This window comes from Corticium candelabrum, chromosome 11, assembly GCF_963422355.1.
Source record: "Corticium candelabrum chromosome 11, ooCorCand1.1, whole genome shotgun sequence".
Taxonomy (NCBI): Eukaryota; Metazoa; Porifera; class Homoscleromorpha; order Homosclerophorida; family Plakinidae; genus Corticium; species Corticium candelabrum.
In genome coordinates this window covers 2583720-2604444 of record NC_085095.1, presented here as the reverse complement: position 1 = coordinate 2604444, position 20725 = coordinate 2583720, and the positions used below count along the sequence as shown (strand labels likewise).

The window sequence follows — 20725 nt, the reverse complement described above, 5'->3', positions numbered from 1 at the left end:
TGATTTATTCATACAAATCATACATTAAAGTCTTAACACTAACTATCATTTTCTCAATTATATAATCAGAATGTGTTATAAAATCATGTCCATCATCTATTTTGAAATTATTATAGTGTTGCAACGTCTTCATATTCTGGCTCTCCCTTTGGCTTGCATTGATTCTATTGTCTGCATGTTCATGCAGCTGTGACGAAATCAGAACACTATGTACCTCTGGGTTGTTTCCTACTAAAAATTAAGATGGAAAAACGCCGCTTCCTCCATTTAAAGTAAGAAACTCCAATTTCAGAGCAACCAGTCAGAATTTGATCACTTACATAGAGAAGAAGCAGACAAACTAATGGCCAAGCGACAAAACCGTTGAAACGTAGCATGTCTCATTACCATGCGGTACCGGTATCGTGGAGAAGTATGTACAGCAGAAATGTACGTTAGAACAGGTAGTACAGCACCATGCATACCTCGAAACCTCTGTTTGCACTCAGGATGTCACGTCCAGCATGGATATATACAGTATATATAGCAGTGATTAGTGAATGTTAGGTTAGCAGACAGGAAGTTGTATGACCACAACTCGCAGAATTCGTGTGCGCAGTAGAAACTGAATCAGCGGCATGTAAAACGCAATTGTCTGGATGTACCTATACAGCCGTAGTGTGTGTGTGTGTGTGTGTGTGTGTGTGTGTGTGTGTGTGTGTGTGTGTGTGTGTGTGTGAAGAATTATTAAATTATTAAATTGTTATAAAGCAGGTGAATGGCTGTCCAACTCCAACTACTTGCCAGCAGCGCCCGTTCTGTCTATACACATACTGTATCCCTTAAAGGGTAACTGCAACGCAAAAATCAAAAATTCTTTTATGTTGGAAATTGATAGTTCTAGTTGCATACATAAAAGGAAAAATAGTTTTAGATTTTTAAGTATAGTCTTCGCTGAGATATAGCACGTCAAAGTTGCTCCCGGTTCTTCAACTTCCGATAACGGGCGTCGTGTACTGTGACGTCACTGAGGGGAGACGCGTGTGCGTCTGTATTGTCAGCGGACTGTAAAAATGACTAAATCTTTATATCCAAGGCAACGCTGCTAGGGTGGAGGCGACGGCAGCAACAGTGAGTCTTCTGAAGAGTCCTCCGGAGGTTTTTACGTAATACTAACGTTCCGTCATCGCATGAATCGCAGGATGAAGGAGATCTGCTGGTAGCCATTAATAAGTATACGTAGTGATTAGACCACACAGGTTGAGTTCAGCGACAATGCATTTGAAGCTTTGAGATGGCCTGCTGCCTTGGAAGCGGACGAGGAAGAGGACAGGTTACCCGATAGCCTGTCATCATTGCAAGTAAAAGTAGGAGTTAGATACGTAATCGATGCACATCCGGGTAAGTAAACAACATTCACAGGTTGCAGCTGCGGTTGTTGTGAGATGATGGATACGTACTCGTGTGGAGTGCGTGTGCTGTCAAAACCTATTTGAGGTTGTCTCAAATAATGACACGATAATATTGTCGAATACTGGCAACAATAGTGGCACAGTGTACTGGTGAGTTCATGGAAAACTCTAGAGTGCTGTACGTGAGAAAAAGAATCAAATAAGTTGAAGTACGTACGTTGAATTCACGTTGACACAAGGTTTGACTTCACTGTACAGTATACTGTAACGCATACGACTGCATTTACTACACATGATGATCAAGAGGCGAGTCATCTAGAGTCATCAAGAATCTGACCTCTCCTAGCCATTTGCAGTACTTTTAGTCCTGCACGAGAGTCTTCTTACCTTCCCGCTTCTCAATTACGGCTTTCCTTTTCTTCTGCAAAGGTTCCAGAGTGCTGCGACCTTGAAGTGTCGAGGCATGCAGATGGAAAATGGTGGCCTCGATTTCGCTCTTCTACAACCCAGACCAAGCTCTTGAATAAACTTGGCTGTACGTATCTCGAAGAAATCAGGCTAAAAGTGGCTACGGCAGACTCCTGTCCACTCAGTAAGACGTTTTGTACTCAGTAGCAGTCACCCGGACGACACAAACGTCTCTGCAATTGTCCTCAATATTTTGCGATTCCCACTCTTTCTTAGCTTGGGGATCTTCGGAAATCGAAACACGATTGCGTATGACTTGCGCGAATTGGTGTATCCTGCAGCCACACGACACCAAACCATTCTTTCGCCACAAATTCCTTTGTTTACAATACGCGCTAGCGTGGAGTCTCCCCTCAGTGACGTTACACTACACCATGCCCGTTATCGAAAGTTGAAGAACCGGAAGCAACTTTGACGTGCAATATCTCAGCGAAGACTTAATTTAAAATCTAAAACTATTTTTCCTGTCATGTATGCAACTAGAACTATCAATTTCCAACATAAAAAAGAATTTTTGATTTTTGAGTTGCAGTTACCCTTTAATTACTAAATCTACTATAGTATTTTGACTTTTACAAACATTGATTGAGCTAGATGCAGACAATATCTAATACAATTCTCATAGCATTTATATAGAATTACCATACTAGATCCTAATTGTTCGTCTAGTAATCAACTTCAGATCAAACTCAAAAGCAAAACTTACACTTTCCTTATCTACACGTACAGCCAATTGTGTTGTGGCATATGTCAGTTAATGGTGCATGCTATTATTATTCAACAACCATGAAGCTCTAACTTCTACATATTTTGCGTCTTCCATTTGTTCTGCATTGTCTCTGGGCTTATCTGACACAACATTGTAAGCAACATTCATAACCATGGCATCTTGGCTGTTATATCCTGCAGCAAGAGAGTAAAGTTGAAAATAACCTGAAAGATGCATGAAGTGTACAGGACTTACTTTGATGCTTTCTCTGAATATATATGAGCGAAGCTACGATGACGAGGAACAATATGAAGACCACTGCTGCTACTACTGCAGTTGCAACCTTGAAGCTGACTGTATCGGACAATTCTGTAAATTAGCTCAAGTAAATACAGAAACTACATATACAACAAGCAAGTTAAATCAACATGAAAACAGAGTGTTACTAATTTATGATTACTTCAGTCTCTTTTTATGTGTCTGTATGTCTGTTCGTCTGTCCGCCTGTCTGTCTCTCCTGTCTCCTCTCACTTTTTGTTTGTTAGTTGGTGTGTGTGTGTGTGTGTGTGTGTGTGTGTGTGTGTGTGTGTGTGTGTGTGTGTGTGTGTGTCTGTGTCTGTGTCTGTGTGTGTGTGTGTGTGTGTGTGTGTGTGTGTCTGTGTGTGTGTGTGTGTGTGTGTGTCTGTGTGTGTGTGTGTGTGTGTGTGTCTGTGTGTGTGTGTGTGTGTGTGTGTGTGTGTGTGTGTGTGTCTGTGTGTGTGTGTGTGTGTGTGTGTGTGTGTGTGTGTGTCTGTGTGTGTGTGTGTGTGTGTGTGTGTGTGTGTGTGTGTGTGTGTGTGTCTGTGTCTGTGTCTGTGTGTGTGTGTCTGTGTCTGTGTGTCTGTGTCTGTGTCTGTGTTTGTGTGTGTGTCTGTTCCTGTGTCTGTGTCTGTGTCTGTGTCCTTGTGTGTGTGTGTGTGTGTGTGTGTGTGTGTGTGTGTGTGTGTGTGTGTGTGTGTGTGTCTGTGTGTCTGTGTGTGTGTGTGTGTGTGTGTGTGTGTGTGTGTGTGTGTGTGTGTGTGTGTGTGTCTGTGTCTGTGTCTGTGTCTGTGTCTGTGTGTGTGACTTTTCTGAGTACTCGTTTCTTTCTCTAGTTGCTTAGTGATCATTCCAACAAGTAAATACAACAGCTACATAAATTTATTAAATGATTGTAATACAACGATTATTAACAATTGTATATACAGACAACAGCAACATATATACGATCAATATATACGATACAAAAAGCGAGAATTTAGAAAGTTTATTGCACTAGAGTGCAAGTAGAGCTGCCTTTATGTCAATGTATCAATTATAAATGTATCAATGCTTAGTATGGTCACTAGTGGCGTACTCCACGTTTCCTTCAGACTTCACGCGTCGCTTCGTTTTGGACGGTTTAGTCTTCACGTTTGTATACTTCACGTCAGACTTCTAGACAGAGCAAATTACAGTAAATAAACTCAGCATTTCCTGCTCAACGTAACATGCAATATTAGTTTTCTCTTACTCCTTTCTTTTGAACCGATGAAGTAGTTGCATTCATTGCATTGCGAGGCGAAGATCGAGACTTTGCGGATACAGCATATTCGGTCCCTTCCGTCTGGTAATTCTTTGGTTTGGATGCGACTGCAGGTTTTCGGTTTGATTTTGGACTTCCTGATGGTAGTTTGCTCGATACAGCGTATTCACTGTCACCAACCGACATATGTGAGACTGTCGACTGTTTCTGTTTTGCATGTATGTTGGCAACAGCGTATTCACTGTCACCAACTGACATGTGTGACACGGTCAACTGTTTCTTCTTAGATTGTTTATTGGCAACAGCGTATATGTCTTTTACTGCAGTGAAATGGCTGGAAGAGATAGATGAATCACTTTTACCAACAGATCTGTTTGCGTTGGACTGATCGTGTTGTTCTGGTTGGGTGCGAGAATCTTGTGCATTTGGTGGAGGTAGAGATGGAGGAGCTTTGCGAGTCGTCTCCGTTTTGCTCTCATCTGGTAGAGTATACGGATTCTCATCGTTCTCGTCATTTGGTTGGCTACATGTGTCGTCTTGTTGTGCCATCATTGCTGCTGCTCCGGTCGCCAAACGGTCACCTGATATCTCCATTTCTCTCTTGACGTTGGGCCTCGCATAGGAGTACTCACTGGGGAGTGTAACACTTCCGGCGTTCTTGGGCTTAACTTCATCTGGTGCAGCGAAGGGATTTTCACTTTCCTTGTGGCATTTCTTCATCGTCTTGTTTTGTTGTCGTGACCTCTCCTATCACTAAGCGGTCACTATCGACCGTCATTGCTCGTTTGGAATCAGGCTTGGCGTAGGAATACTCAGTTTTTGGTGACACGGTATTCTTACGAGTCTTAGCTCTGTGCTCACCCGGTAGAGAGTAAGAACTCTTTTCTGTGTTGCTATCTGATTGCACGACTTCTTCATATGGTTCACTTGAAGATGTTGTAGACAAACGTTGTGCAAGCTGTTTTGGCTAATTGGCGTCAACTGGTGTAAACATTGGTAGTTGTTTTTCTTTTGTTCCAAGTTCAGAGTGCCTACCATCCGTAGAAGACGCAGACAAACGCGCAGTTGCTGCTTGTTTCAGTTTGTCTGGTACCGTATACAGGGTATCTTCTTCGAGATCGCTTTTGTGTTTGAACGTTTGATGAAGGATTGTTAGACTACCAACGCGTTCCTAAGCTCCTACAAATAAAACATTATTTTTACAATTTTTATCTCGAGTGTGTGTGTGTGTGTGTGTGTGTGTGTGTGTGTGTGTGTGTGTGTGTGTGTGTGTGTGTGTGTGTGTGTGTGTGTGTAATACTATATTTACTATACAAGCATCACTAAATAACATGCTAACCACTTATCACTGCTTCCTCATATTGACCATCTGAACGACTACTATCAGCGTTCCTCTGCCTCTTGTCCGACATTCGCTTAACTACAGAGTAACCCTCTAATGGAACGCCTCCTGTTGTAACAGGAATTCCATCCGAATTTCGGTCACACACACTGTATTTGCTGTTTTCCAGCGTTGGGTAACGTTCGTCTAGACTGTCATGTTTTGTAACAATCACTTCATCTTCCATTTTTCGGTCCAACACATTATACTGATCTTCTTTTCTTATACCGTCGTCTCCTGTCGCAGTGAGGCATTGCACGGGTGAAACAATAGCAGTCAGTTTGTTAATATTTTCGTACGAAGAGGATGCAGCTGTTTGTCCACTGCTGTCAACATGACTTTGTTTCAGTCTTTCTGTATTTGTTGTTGCTGTCCAGTAGGTGGGATTGTCGATTGTGGTAGCACTTGCTACTGGAGACCGTTGCTTATCTTCATCGAGTGCAAAACCTAAGCATTATATCTAGATACTAAAATCACTGGCATAGAAAAACGTTAAATTTTGGTAAACACTGTTTACGTTGATAACAATTGACGATGATAATAATTAGAAAGACAACGAGGACGACTCCACCTGCAGCTCCAATAGCAACTACTGCAATTGGTAGACCGTCAGACTCTTTTGCAGCTAGTCATGTTAGGAAATATATAAATTTATAAATTACTATACTTACGCGATGGTGTCGTTGCTTTTGTTGCTGCCCTAGTTGTACTTTTACTTGCGTCTCCACCAGTCGCTGCACTCGTGACTTCTCCAATAGGGGGCTTTGCTGCACCTTTACAGTTAATTAATTGATTAACTAACCTTAGAAAGACTAGAGAATAACCAGCAATGACATACCTGATGAGGAAGAAGTGTTTGTATGATGGGATGGAGGTGATGCGGTTTGAGACGTTAGCAAAACGGTTGATGTCGTTTCGATTGGCATAAGATCTGATCGTTGAGAAGACGAGGTGGTGCGCGGTGTCGAAGTGGTAGGAAGATTTGGAATTTACCACCGATCAGCCAGTGACAACATTACAGATTCGCCTATCAAGGGTGTTGAACTACGTTCTCAGTGGCTGGCCTAAGGAATTGGATGGGCCAGCTTTGTTACCCTACTGGTATCGACGTCGTGAACTGACCGTGTTGGACGGCTGCGTGCTGTGGGGTGCACGATTGGTGGTGCCACCTCAGGCGAGGAAGCGGGTATTGGAAGAGGTACACAAAACACATCCAGGTAGTTCTCGAATGAAGGGCCTGGCCAGAAGCTACGTTTGGTAGCCCAAGTTGGACCGACGTTGGAACAGGTTGCTCAGTCGTGCGACAGGTGTCAGGCTCACAGGATGACAGCACCATTACATCCGTGGGTGAACCCAGGGCGCCCACGGGCTCGACTACATCTTGATTTTGCCGGTCCTTTTATGGGAAAATGGTTTCTAATCCTCGTAGATGCCTTCTCTAAATCGCTAGAAGTACACCCAATGCATGCCGCAACAACAAGGGCGACCGTTAAAATCCTGCAAAACATGTTCGCGACACATGGAATTCCACATGTGATGGTCACCGATAATGGGTGTGTCTTTACCAGCGTGGGATTTGGTGACTTTATGAGAGGCAATAGAATCACACATGTGACATCTGCCCCTTACCACCCGGCTACTTATGGGCTAGCGGAGAGAGCAGTCCAGACATTTAAGGGAGCCATGAAAAAGATGGAGACGGAGTATAGCTCTCTAGAGAGTAAGGTAGATCGGTTCCTGTTTCGGTATCGCCTGACGCCGCATGCCACAACAGGGGAACCACCCGCCGTTTTGTTCATGGGGAGGAGACCTCGCAGTCGGCTAGACCTCATGCATCCCGACTTAGCCTAGAAGATTCTGCTTAAACTACAACGACAGAAGCAGGACCATGACAAGACTTGCAGGGAGAGGACCTTCAAAGTAGGACAACATGTCTTTGTGAGGAATTTCAGTAAGAGATGTAAGTGGCTTCCAGGGACAATACTGGAGCGGACCGGACCAGTCTCTTTCTGCTGTGAGTTGACAGATGGAACGGTAGTCCGGCGACACCAGGACCAGATGCGCAACAGAATAACAACAGGCAAAGTTGGAGAATTGGCACCAGCACCTGGCGCAGATGAAGAGGTGTTAGACGATTTAGAGGATGGTACCGTGACGGGAAGAGCCAGTATCAGTAACGTACAGAATCCTGCAGATGCTTCCGTTGGGCAAACAGCGGAGCCTGAAGAAAAACATCCGCGTAGCGAGGAACAACCTACATCGTCAGAGATGATAGCACCAACAATGGAACCGGTTATACGAAGATCATCACGTACATCTAAGCCACCAGACCGATTGAACTTTTAGCGGTAATAACATTTGAACTTCAGTAGAATAAGACGTTTTAATCTTAGAAGGGAAGGAATGTAGTATATTGTATATACGGGACTGGGATAGTGGCGCGTGTGCGGTGTGGTCTGTTGAAGTTTTAGGCGGGTTCTGTATAGCGCTGTGTATTAGTAATACAACCATTCAAGTTACTACAGATGGGGAATGCGTAGAGTCCAAACTGCGCTGTCTGGAGTGTGTAATTATAAGATGCATAGAGTAATAGGACGCGTGCACTGTGCGCGCGCAGATATAGGGCGGGGCGATGTGAAGAGACTTCGCCAGTCACACCATCCTCTAGTGAGTGCAATACGCCCACTGCAGTCAAGAGTTTATCTAGAACAATGCGTATTGTACGTTCTAACGCGCGCTGCAGCAGAGTAGATTGAAAACTTGTCAAATACGCGCTAACTATCTATTTATTCAAGAACCGAGGTACCGTGAGATTGTTACAAAAGTAACTTTATACTGATGAAGTAGAAACGCAATCGTGTCAAGAGTCACGCCCTAATTAATTTGGAAAGTCTCGCGAACTTAGATAGTTAGATAACGTACAGGGTATTATTACATCTAATTTCTGAAAACAGATTATCTGATATCAATGCCAAAAAATTAATTAAGTTAATACGATTACGAGTTTTTATACTTTACTTTACGTCGTTAGTTTAACTCGTAGAGTTTTTACAGTGTCGCGTACAGTTAATCTGAACTCTCAAGCTCTTGATTGTGCAAGTCAATTTCGTGATCTCTTGTGATGCAACTAAATGATGGAGACGAACGCGATCACGTGCAGACGAAATAAAGTGCATAAATAGACACAGATCAACGAGAATCACTAGAGACACATGTATATACACTCCAACAGTAACAACTAGATCGATGCAGTAGTTTCTAGTAATTTACTAAATTAGAGTTTGTGCACACAATAGCAAGTCTCCTTGTCCATAAACAGCTATACCAAGCTAAGAAAATGCAATACTACTAATAAAGAGAAACAAAATTTGCAACTAAATTAATAAAAACCTATACTTATCAATTACTGATCCGGCTATACTCTTGTTTTACTCTTGTTGTGACAAAGCCGCCACGCGTCTTGTTGTTGCAATGACCAACTATGAAAGTAACTAAGCCATTATATATATAAATTAACTAAATACACAAAAAGCCACGCCTCCTGAATTCACGTGAGTTAGACCTGGGGCTATGAAGACAGAGGATCGCTTGTTTGAAGTAGTCGCCAGCTTTCTTCATCTTTGTTTACACGGTAAGAAGACTCTAGTACAAAACCACTGCAGCAAGCGTGCAATAGACAGCTAGGTAGCTAGGCTATCTATTAGAAAATCGTATCTCAAAGGTTTCGAGTGTGCGGAACTCCTTTTTTGGCTGCATGTTACCTGAGTGTCATACACGTTTGTACATGCTCTTGCTATGTGTTTGACTACATGGTTTCTCGAACGAGTATGAGCACTAAGCCGGGACTTTCGAGGCTCAAATTACTCAAGTACAGTACATTGGACTAGCCGGTGTTAGTGGTTATAGATGCATGTTAACTTAATTAATTAGTCTACTGCGTCCACCTGCAGTTCCTACAAGAAATTCTTCAAAAATTGTTTTGTCAAATCTTGAATGAAACCGATTCCAGTTAATAAGCAAGCTCACTATTTTGAACAATTTAATTAATCTACAAACTGTAATTGTCTTTGTTGTTGATTGATTGAATTTTTTCAAAAATGTGTAACAATTTGATGCAAATAATTTATTAACTTAACTAACCTGTTGCTGACACTATCGTCTGACTCGAAACGCTGCTGATGTGACCCCACCAGCAATCTGTTGTACAATCTTGTATTGTGCAAATACTACTTAATAAATTAATTAACTCAGTAGTAGAAAAACTCTAAAAACTTTAAAATCGAATTACCTATTTTTGATTTTAAGTTTTTGCAGTAAGTGGTCTTGTAATCAGAGAAGAACCAGCAGATACAGTCTCCACACACGTTGGTCCCGATCAGTTACGTACTGCTACTCTCTACTGCAGGACAATCTCTCGAGATAATTTGACAATCACTACTTGGTACAAAGATGACGTCAACGTAGAAGAGGGAAGTTTACCTTTCTATAACATAACGAAAGAAAGTCTTGTGGTTCAAACTACAGATCCACATGATACCGGAGAATCACTAGAAAGATTGTATTATTGTGTGATCAACAACGGGACGGTAGCGGTCAGAAGTAAGAGCGCGTATATTAGAGGTACATTACACGTTTGTCAGTTATTTAATAGAGTAACTACGTCATTCCTAAATGTATGAATATGGTTTAATTTTACAAACTAGGAGATCGTTCCATTTTCTTTGTTTCTCCATTGACCGGAGCTTTTTCCACGCAAGCAACAGTTGCAGTAGCTCAAAGTGGTTACTTACAACTACCAGTATCGGACAACAGACCTTTCTGCTTAGTTGAATGTCAAAATGTCACTATCAGTTGTACATCTACAAGCTGTTCATTTTGGCATGACGTATCTGTGACTGGTCGACTCGTCGTTTTCTCCGTCCTTCACATCAGATACAGTGAAATCAGAAACAACATTGACAAATGTAGAAATGAAAACACAATACGTGTCATCGGTACAATTGGAACACCTCGAATTGAAGGAACGTTTACCTTTAAAGGCTAAATTTTAGTTGAATAATTAGATAACAAATAAAGGGTTTACGTTTGTGTGTTGTAATGGATGATTGTCGTTCTAGATACTATATCATTGGTTCCAAGGGTTTATATTAAAAATCAAAGTATTTTTGCTAAAGTTGGTAGCAACGCAACCCTTTACTGCATAATATCCAGTCTTAGTAGCAGCTCGTACACGTGGAGTAGAGATGGTTCTGTGATTGTTGTTGGTATGAGGATCTCATTGCTCATTGATGGTGTGTTGCACATACAAAACGTGACTAAAGAAGACAGCGGGCAATATGAATGCACTGCTGCCGCAACATTTGGTGGTGTTCATATTGACAGAACGTTGTCATGGAGTGTTATTGTATACAGTAAGTCAATTTCTACAATTATATACTTCTAAATAAATTACTTATAGTGACAATATTGTGTGTTATATTGTTAGTTGTTGTAAATTAAGGTTTACCGCGTGTTACACTATTTCTGTCTCAACTAAACGACGCACGCACTGAACAAATCTGCAAAACAAACAACCTTGTTGTTCCCTGCATCCTAAATCATCTCCCAACTACAGTAAAGTGTCAAGCAAAAGGATCTTTTCCTATGTTGATTCAACTATTTCGCAACGCCCAGTTGCTGTTAGAGCAAAACGTGACGAATGCCAATCATGCTGTGCAGCACACAATTTCATCTCCTCGTTCAGGAATCTATCAATGTATCGAGCAAAAGAGAACTTCATGACTCAAGTATTGCTACACGATGCCTTAGAATTAAAGTTCCGCTGCTAGTGAAGCTAGAAAAACGAGACTCCGGGCGCCAACGGTTTCTGGATTGGCCGGATAGCTCACCAGATCTTGACGAAATAGCAAACTTCTGGGCGATCATCAAGCGGCGTGTTGAGCTTCCTAGGTCTCAAAACTTTCATGAACTGGAAGACGCAATCCAGATGGAGTGGCACTTGCTCACGCCTTCTGATCTGTTGCCGTACACTGAACGCACGTCTAGCCGAATGCGACTTTGTCTAGAGCTACGCTAGTGAGAGAAATGCTATCAAAGAATGAAAGAAGGACACAAACTATTGATGCGCACTTGTCAGTTTCCAAAAGTCTAGCAAACCTACGGGCATACACAATAGCCCTCTTCTATCTAAAAAGAATGTTGGTGACATGAAAACGGATGCGTTTCTGCTCACGCTACCCACGGCCACGCCTTCAAGCGTAACTGTGTCAATAGTTTTGATGCGGACTGTATCTACATATTGATTGACTTGACTAACTAAATTAAAATAACAAATCGTTTATCGTATACTGTCTATTTTTCTACAGCAGGTGATGGACAAGAAAGTGGAAGAAAGTCTTCATATCTGACAGGTGTTGCAGTATCAGAATGGGTTGTATCTAGCCTCGTCCCCAGACTCACGTGAGCCTGGCAGTGTCCGGTTCCCGTATGACACTTTCAGCCTCCCGTACAGTACCGGCAATAAGTAACCTAACATTTTTATCGTATGCGTATCGTATCGTATCGTATCGTATCGTATCGTATCGTATCCTATCGTATCGTATCGTATTGCGTATCGCGTATCGTATCGTATTGCGTATCGCGTATCGTATCGTATTGCGTATCATATATCGTACTATCTGGTATCTTATCTTAATTGTATCATATATCATATTGCGTATCGTATATCCTTTGGATGGTATCTTATCTTAATTGTATGGTATCATCTTTATCTTATCCTATCTTACATGGTATCTTTTATGGTATCGTATGATATCCTATCGTATCGTATCGTATCGTATCGTATCGTATCGTATCGTATCGTATCGTATCGTATCGTATCGTATCGCTGTCAGCTTACTTATTGCCGGTACTGTAAGTCTGGACTCACCGCGCCTACTTTCACACACTTACTTCACTAAGTGTCACCCCACGTCATAGTCTTGGCACCCCACGTGACTACATGGTACGTATGTCACAAACTCAATTAGCTTAAATCTATCTATTGTGTGACCCAGCAGACTGTGTATCACGCCCAAGCTTCCAAACAGCGCATGGTGACTCTCCACAGTGAGTGATTCACCACGTTCACGCTATCCAAATCTCAAGACGACTTCAGCATGTGGAAAGGTGAGTGTATTCCTAGCTAAGTTATTGTCCTACTCGCGTAGACTGGCGAGCCTGCCAAGTATAGTTACAGCGATCCGGACTGCGCGTGTAGTTCACTCGTTGTTTCGTCGCACATCCGCTATCTGCATGGCCCTTGCTAGTGCACAGACTCTAATAACGGAAACTGCTGAATATTTCTCTGCTAACACAAGCTCACTCTGTTAGCATCTGCTAGCTTTCCGGTAATGTCTAGTCTTCCCAGCGTAAGAATTTGAACTCCTGAGTGTCTTAAAGCACAACTGCACAGGCTTGATGCACCCGCTTCTAGCAGACGATTCACGTTCGAGCTTTGTGGTGAGCACATTCTTCCAACTCGCACAGGAACAGCCCGTGCTTTTCTTTCAAGGCCCCTAAATTGATATTTGGCTGTGAATAGGACGTCAGCAGGTGTTTCTATCTCAGTTTGATATTCACCATTTCCTGACCTTGCACCATCACGACGTGCAGCACGTCATCGTATGTACAACCAGCTGCACCGAACGCAGGAACTTTGTTTGCTATCAGAGCAGCTGAACCGTCACCCCTGCTTTACCTAGGTAAAGTTGAATTAGATTACGTCAAGTCGATCCTTGTCAACGCTACACACTGACTTTCTTTGCAAAGTGTAAAGGAGCGTTTTAGCACTTAATCGTGCCCTCTCATCGGTTTCGGAAGTCGTCTTCTTTGTTGAACAGCTAGTACGTTCAAGTGACAGAATTTACACGTCATAGTGAGAGCTTGGCTGTAGAAGAAATGACTCATAATTGCCGTCAAGCACTCTAGACAACACTACAGCTGTAGATTAGCTGTTAATTAGCCATATGTTAGCTAGACATGTCTTGGTGTGGCGTCTAGTGTGACGCCTACTTGCACATGACCTGCAGTTCGAGAACTAAATCGAACGCCAGTTTTAGTTTTTCGGGCAGTTTTAGAACTGTCGGAACTACAAACAGAACGCGCCCATAGTTGCTACGAGCAACGAGCTATATATCTATCCTTTTCTATGATTTGGGTAGTCATGCTGTAAAGTTTAGAATCTTAACTTTGAAACTCAAAATGTTACTATTTTACGTAAAGCAGTCTGCTGGGATAGCGTGTTGCCTGTCTAACAATTTTTGCTGTTAATTATTTGATTATATCTAAGGTCCGCGGATTTTTGTCTTTTCATAATGTAACAAAATTTTTAATAATTTCTAATTAACAATACTTAGTCTATCACAAGAATATTATTGCGGTAGGACTTTGAATGCTAAATGGTAATATAATTTATCTTAATAAAAATTTTTCGACTTTTAATTATATTCATAATTAATTGAGGTTAGATTTTTAATAATGTTAGCAATCAGATCGAAAATAGATTTGTTCATGCAGTAGTCCATAGAGGAAGTCATGGACTAAAACATGAAACGTAAACGTCAACAGGCCACTAGTTGACACTATAAGGTTGCATGCCATCGTTACCTACGAGTTTGTGTTTAGTAAATAGTGTACGTACAGTAGTCTGCAGTGCTAAGGAATAGTGACGCTCTATTTGATAGTAGCAACAATACTACTTTATCAATATACATTGTACAACGTAAAAAGCTAGAAATCAGATATATCTCCACATCATAGAAAATTTAATATCTCTCAAAATAGAAATTTTTATAAAATGTATCAACTCTGTACAAACTGGTGATAATAATAGAATTCTTGGACTATTTGTAAGAAAGTGTTTAGCATTTACGTTATTGACAGTGACAAACTGTGAGATTGAGAAATTTATAGGAAAAACGTTTTACATGTCCATTCTTGTTCACATACTCAACATCAACATTTGTTTTCTTAAATTCGATTTTGCTTCGATTGTTGTGTCCGTGGTATCGTTTAGGAACACAGCAAGGACTCAGCTCTTCACAGTTCATGTTGTTGTCTTCGCAACTCTTCACCAGATTTCGCATTTGCAACGCATATTCGTCGTTGATCACGTGTCCTGCCGTTTGTGTGTTGTGTTGAAGACACCGACCCGAGCAGTAAGAGATGGTGAATCTTGTATTGTGAAAAATGCTGACGATTTCTTCATCGGGTACAAGTCTAGTCCAGTTGATATCTTTTTGTCCAAATGTTTTATTGTCTCAGTCTGCATCCTTCAGGAACTGGCGTTGGATTTTTATCGTGCACACTATCCTTAGTTCTCTGTAGTGGACGTCCATTCCCGAAAGTTGAGAGTCCAAGAAGAACAATAAAGACACAAATGAAACACTGTACCGTAGCCATGTGAAGACAAAATCTTGTTGAGTCAACCTCGTCTAGCTAGATAAGACTTTCGCTCTTCAATTTGTTCAATCTGATTTCAGTTCATTCTTAAATAGCTAGCTGTGAGCTAGTGGACATCCTGCTCCAGGGTATAGTTCCGCTACGTCCATCAGCAGTTCGTCTCTACGGTTTCTCCGGTTGTCAACAAAAGCCTACGCGTGCAGATGTCAAAATATGATATCACTTGCAAGGGGATAGGTGCCGGTCAGTCTGATAAAATGGTATGCATTCAAGACTTCCCCATCCATGTGTGCAGCGGTTGTGGTACACGTTACGGTACTTTTCACCATGCCCGACCTTTCCCCTATTGGTGTTGATGCCAGAGTACTCGGATGTGTGGAAGGTGTGACAGCGACAAGTTAGAACTGTGTGGCAGTGCTTCCTGTGTTCGTTACACACACATTTTTCATTATTGCTAGCCTGTTTAGCGAGGTAATACGACGCTTTGCATAAACAGCAAAGATGACAAAGTCCTAGAAAGACGAAAGTGCCGGTCAGCAAAGACCCATCAAATCCCAGTACATATTTTTACTCGCTAAAGTCAATAACTCTACAGTTTTTGTAATTTAAAATTTTGCTTCAATAGTTACTTATTTATTTATTTATTTATTTATTTATTTATTTATTTTATTTATTTATTTATTTATTTATTTATTTATTTATTTATTTATTTATTTATTTATTTATTTATTTATTTATTTATTTATTTATTTATTTATTTATTTATTTATTTATTTATATGTTATCTGTTATTAGTGATTGTAATAGGTGGTGCAACGGAAAGCCAAGGTCACCTGTTACACGTGGTTTCCGTTGTGCCACTTCTTTCAATCAATCAGTTGGTTATGACCTAAAACATTTTCTCTGTAGTAGTGAGCGTTTTACGTACGGGAGAGTTCCCCCAAGAAGGGTGTGGTTATCTAAGGTTGTTGATGCTCGTCTGTCTACATGCTGCCCACATCCTGAGACCTCACTTCCGTTGTAAAGCCTGGTTCAGCAGTGTGCAAAACGTCGTAGTTGAGGCAGACAAGCTCAAAAGTTGCGTGTTCTACCACACACCGTAAACCACAGAGTCTCTAACTTAGCGCGTCAAACTCTTGGCAGCAAAGGCAGTGGGCATGACGACACACTGACCGCATGTGCACCAGTCTGAGTTGACCAAGCGCTCGGGGATTCCGTCCCCTGTGTCCGAATCAATTTCATGAGAGTTTCCCGAACTCGAACTGCTCTCAGCGTCATCACATTCGGACTCAAAACTGTACGGAAGCTACGCCATATACTCTGATGACAACACATGCGCAATTGGTAAGATATTCGTACGTCATTATCTCAGGCGCGTACCGTGGCATGGGCTAAATGGGCTATAGCCCCCCCAGTTTTTGTGGGCGTTTCCCATTTTGTCAGGTGAAAACTAGCGTTACGTAGCTTTTTGCCTTACTAACAGTTGAGAGAGAAGAGGTATTGAAGTTAGAGGAAGCTATTGATGAACTCATAGAAGAGTTCTGTGCAAGAGGAAACCGCAGGATGATTTTTCAGTAAATAGGTGCTTGTTTAGTCTGCTCCATACTGTATATATGTATACGAGTAAACGTAATACTTTGTGGTCTGCATTGTTGCTACTAATACAATTTTTGTCAAAGGGGCGTGTCAGTGTTCGGGTATTTCAGCCCCCCCACTTCCAATGGCCACGGTACGCCCCTGATTATCTCCTCATTATAAGGATTTTTTCATTACCAAAACGAAAATCAAAAACACTAAGCTGATATGTCTGATACATAAATTTGTCGTGTTCTCTAATCTAGCCACATTGAGACATGATGCGCCCTGTCAAGCTAACCATTGAGAAATAAACCATGCACTAAGCACTGCATGCAACTACTATAGATTACCACACAACAACAACAACTAAAATCTAAGGGTTTACTTTAGAACTACACAGCAGAAGTTTCTATTCTGCTGACAAGACAGCAATGTTCGCTCATTTCTTCCAGTCTGACGACGATCTCTTGAAATGAAGGTCGGGTGATCGTGCTGTTCGCCCAACATTCGCGCATTAGTTCGACGTAGTCGCTGTGCTCGTCGTCTGGTACGCTTGGTCTTCCTCCGCCTAGAACGGCTGCGTTCAAGTCAAGAATAGAACGAAAGCTGCTGTCCTCATATGGGACTCGTCTTGACCAAATCTCCCACATCACAATACCAAAGCTAAATGTAATACACAAAAGGTTTCTTGAGCGCAAATTTGTTCTTCATCTGCAAACATCGTTTCAAGCCGTTAACTTAGTATGTAAACAAACGTTTCAATTTTGACGGGCACCGCTATAATAGTTTTTGCTAATACCGCACTAAACAGACTAAGAATGATCTTACCTGTAAACATCTGCTGGTGTTCCATAACCTTGTCCACTCAGTATCTCTGGAGCACACCAACTCGGTGTTCCGACGCCTGATGATAACTGATAATCTGCACCCAGAAGTGGAGCTGTGAGGTCGAGTGGTCCCGCTCCTCTTACTGCCTCTTGACTGATTCCTTCATCTTTCACCAATCGAGCCGATCCGAAGTCGGCCACCTTGACTAGCCATTGTTGACTTACCAACAGATTACTGCTCTTCAAGTCACGATGGACTCGAGGTGGACGTAGATTGTGTAGAAATCTCATTCCCTTGGCCGCGTCTACCGTAAACCTCAACTTTAGATTATCTTCCAGAGTTATTCTCCTATTTCTTAAAATGTTTGTTAGTGATCCTCTCGACATGTATTCTACTACAAGAAACGGACATCCATCGTCGTGATACCGACCTCCTCCTAAGAACAGAACAATGTTTGGATGTCTGATGGCTCTCATCACTTCGATCTCTCTCTCGAACTCTAACTCGATACGATCGAGATCCAGATGTATTCCTTGCAGCTTTTTGACGGCTACGATTATTTCTCTATACTCTGCTTGGTACACTTCACCGTATCCACCGGGACAATCTTTATCAATCCGTTTTCGTAGTTTCAACTCTCTGGAGTCAATGTTGAAAATGCTAGTCAGCAGTTCCGTCAGTTCGTGGTCTTTGTTTTTCAGTATGACTTTGTGATCTTTTCTCGCTTTTCTAAATTTTGTCAGTAACACGACGATCAATATAAAAAGTGCCACTCCTGCTAGAAACCCCGAGGCAGCGATGTAATATGTGGCTACGGTACAAAATCCTTTGTTATTCTTAGTAAACCCAAACTGACACTCACAGATAGGAGAAGGACCCGGCAGTGTGACATAACACGTACCGTATCCACAATAGTTAGCCTCACATCGACTGCAGTTGGCTGGACTGCTAGAACCTTCGTGTTCCGTTGTGAGACCGTCTGGACACGCTAAACAACGAGAATTCGACGTAGCAGACAATTGACCGACGGGACAATTATAGCACATCTCAACTTTCACATCTTTGCTTGTCGTTCCTGCTGGACAAGCAGGTTTGAAAATGTAGAAGCCATTCCAGTCCCCTGGAACCTGACCTGTCGCAGATTGTATAACCGGAAATCCACCAAAAGACAGAAGAAGGTCGTTCCACACAACGATAAAACTTCCAAATACGTTGATGTGATACAGTGGTTGAGAAGACAACCGTAACCAACTGATTGTGTTGGGGTCATAAATCCATACACCCGCTCTCTCTTCTTCGCAATTTATCTCATTCATGAGAGTGTAACGGTTGATCCGTAATGCAAAATAATTGCTGCAGCCTCCTGTTAACAAAATTTTGTTACCAAAAGCATGTGACTGATGAAAACAACGATTTCCTGGACTTTTTCCTTTATAATGCATCTTCTCCCAGCCAATGTTGTTTGAGAGGTTGTACGTCCACAACGTGTCTAGACATCTACAAGATATCTCAATATTTTCCAAATTTGCATAGAAAACCTCAGCAATAGTAAAAACCGTTTGTGATCCACCATAGACGTACAGTACATTATCAATGCTCACTAGTGACATGGCATAAGATGTGTTAGCTCCTAATCGATCTATCATTTTCCACTCTGCTTCATTCTGTTGCTGTGACAAGCCTAATAACTTTTCATTTAACGGTGGAAGAGTAAAAATCCACAAATCATGTAACAATTCTACTATTTTTAAACCAAAAACATGAAATGTTATCCCTCCATATATCGCCATCGTTTGTGAATCAATTGCTGTAGCAGCGTGCACCATTCTTCCTGCGGGCTTGAATCCTCTTGGCAAGTACTTTATCCACAATCTCATAGAATCTTGGTTATAGTAACCCCAAATGTCGTCCGACGGTACAATATCATAAATTGCTTCGGTTTGCTTTAAATCGCCGAATTGCGGTATTCCGCCAAACACAACTAGAATGCAATCTGAAAGAACCGTTCCAGTAGAAAATTCAAGGAAGCGTATCTTTGTTGTGCCACTACTGCCAAGCCGCTCTGCAGACCATTGTAACGTTTTCAAATCTAATCGATAAAGTAGATTGTCAGGATGTGCAGCAGGATTGTTTCCACGTACTATTACCCCACCATACAGCAACATTTCCTGCTGTTTGTGCATAAAACCGTGGGTACTAATTGCTATTGGCTTGACCGGACTCAGTTTCAGGAATGGCATTTTCAAGACATTCAATTGAAAGCCATCAGACAAAGTTAGAAACCATATCTGACTAGGAGTTCCCAGACGCACGTACTGTTTACCATAAACAACAATCTTGTCTCCTACTTTGGTTATGATAATGTTTTTATCTGCAAGGTTTGGTAACTCAAATTTTACGTCTAAATTAGAAGACCAAGATTCATTAACCAGATCGAACACAAAAGGAGGATGAAAATCTCTAGGAGACCACAAAACCAAAAAATGATTTGAGATTTTATAATTTGAGAAGTAGAGTGTCCGCGTAGAACGCATCTTGTATTCTACAGAATGAGAGTGTTTCTTCCACGTGGCAGTTGACACGCAATACGACCACAATTCATTCGCGTTTGGTGTGCCAGAAGGTTTTGTAAAATTTACTCCGTAAAAGTAAACAATTTTGTTTTCAAACGCTGAAATGAGTGACGGATAAGTGAGCTTCGGTGGACTTTGCTCAAGACGTTTCCACACATAGACAAGAGAAACGACGTCTTTGCATGTCAGAAGCCACAGATCGTCGAGATTGCCATTCGCTTTCAAACTCCACTTTTCATGTTCGTAATTGAATCCGCTGTATACGACCATGGATTCCTTGCAATCGCAAAAGCTGCCGTTTGAACGAATTACCGCAGCGACGTGACGGCAACGAGGAGTGACGTAGTCGTTTCGGTTTAGAAAATGAATGGTCGTGTTAACGCGTTTCCATTCTTTTCCTCTCATTTCAAACATCCACGTCTCGTTGCTGCACATTCCGTTTCCCGAAGAAATTAAAGACGAAACGCCCCCGAAAAGTAGAACCCGTGTTTTACAAAGAGAGACGAGTGTGTGATGGATGATTCCTTTTGGTCCCGATTCCAGACGAACGGCTTCCCACGAGTTGGCCTCCATGTCAAATATCCACGTTCTGTGGTCAGAGGTAAAGCTCTCGCCTCCATACATCAGCATCATCTCCCGCGTCGTGCCGTCCACCTTCTTGTCGAGTATTTCAGTTGCTGCTGCATATTGTCTAACTGGTGGAATGTTGCTGTTCCAGCTAGAAAACGAATGCCACCGATTTGCTTCAAATGCCTGCCAATCAGATGCAATGCTTTTGTTCAATGAGGAGAATATCACCTCGCTAGAATCCGC

The 20725-nt window shown here is 41.8% G+C and overlaps 2 protein-coding genes across 2 annotated transcripts; both read left to right on the top strand.

Annotated features, from left to right (window-relative positions):
• The first annotated feature begins 6815 nt into the window (after positions 1 to 6815).
• LOC134186549 (uncharacterized protein K02A2.6-like) lies at positions 6816 to 7343 on the top strand. The gene has a single exon (XM_062654537.1). It carries the CDS (start codon positions 6816 to 6818, stop codon positions 7341 to 7343), a length of 528 nt encoding a protein of 175 aa, XP_062510521.1.
• Positions 7344 to 9062: 1719 nt separating this feature from the next.
• On the top strand, positions 9063 to 10625 carry LOC134187469 (uncharacterized). The gene is made up of 3 exons (XM_062655587.1): positions 9063 to 9123; positions 9807 to 10112; positions 10196 to 10625. The coding sequence occupies exons 1-3, from the start codon at positions 9063 to 9065 to the stop codon at positions 10534 to 10536; spliced, it is 708 nt and encodes a 235-aa protein (XP_062511571.1). The 3' UTR covers positions 10537 to 10625.
• The last annotated feature ends 10100 nt before the right edge of the window (positions 10626 to 20725 follow it).

Coding starts and splice junctions, on each gene's coding strand:
- LOC134186549 (XM_062654537.1), top strand. CDS start 6,816: ATGACAGCACCATTACATCCGTGGGTGAACCCAGGGCGCCCACGGGCT.
- LOC134187469 (XM_062655587.1), top strand. CDS start 9,063: ATGAAGACAGAGGATCGCTTGTTTGAAGTAGTCGCCAGCTTTCTTCAT. Junction 9,124..9,806: donor TCTTCATCTTTGTTTACACG/GTAAGAAGACTC, acceptor AAGTTTTTGCAG/TAAGTGGTCTTGTAATCAGA. Junction 10,113..10,195: donor TAAGAGCGCGTATATTAGAG/GTACATTACACG, acceptor TTTACAAACTAG/GAGATCGTTCCATTTTCTTT.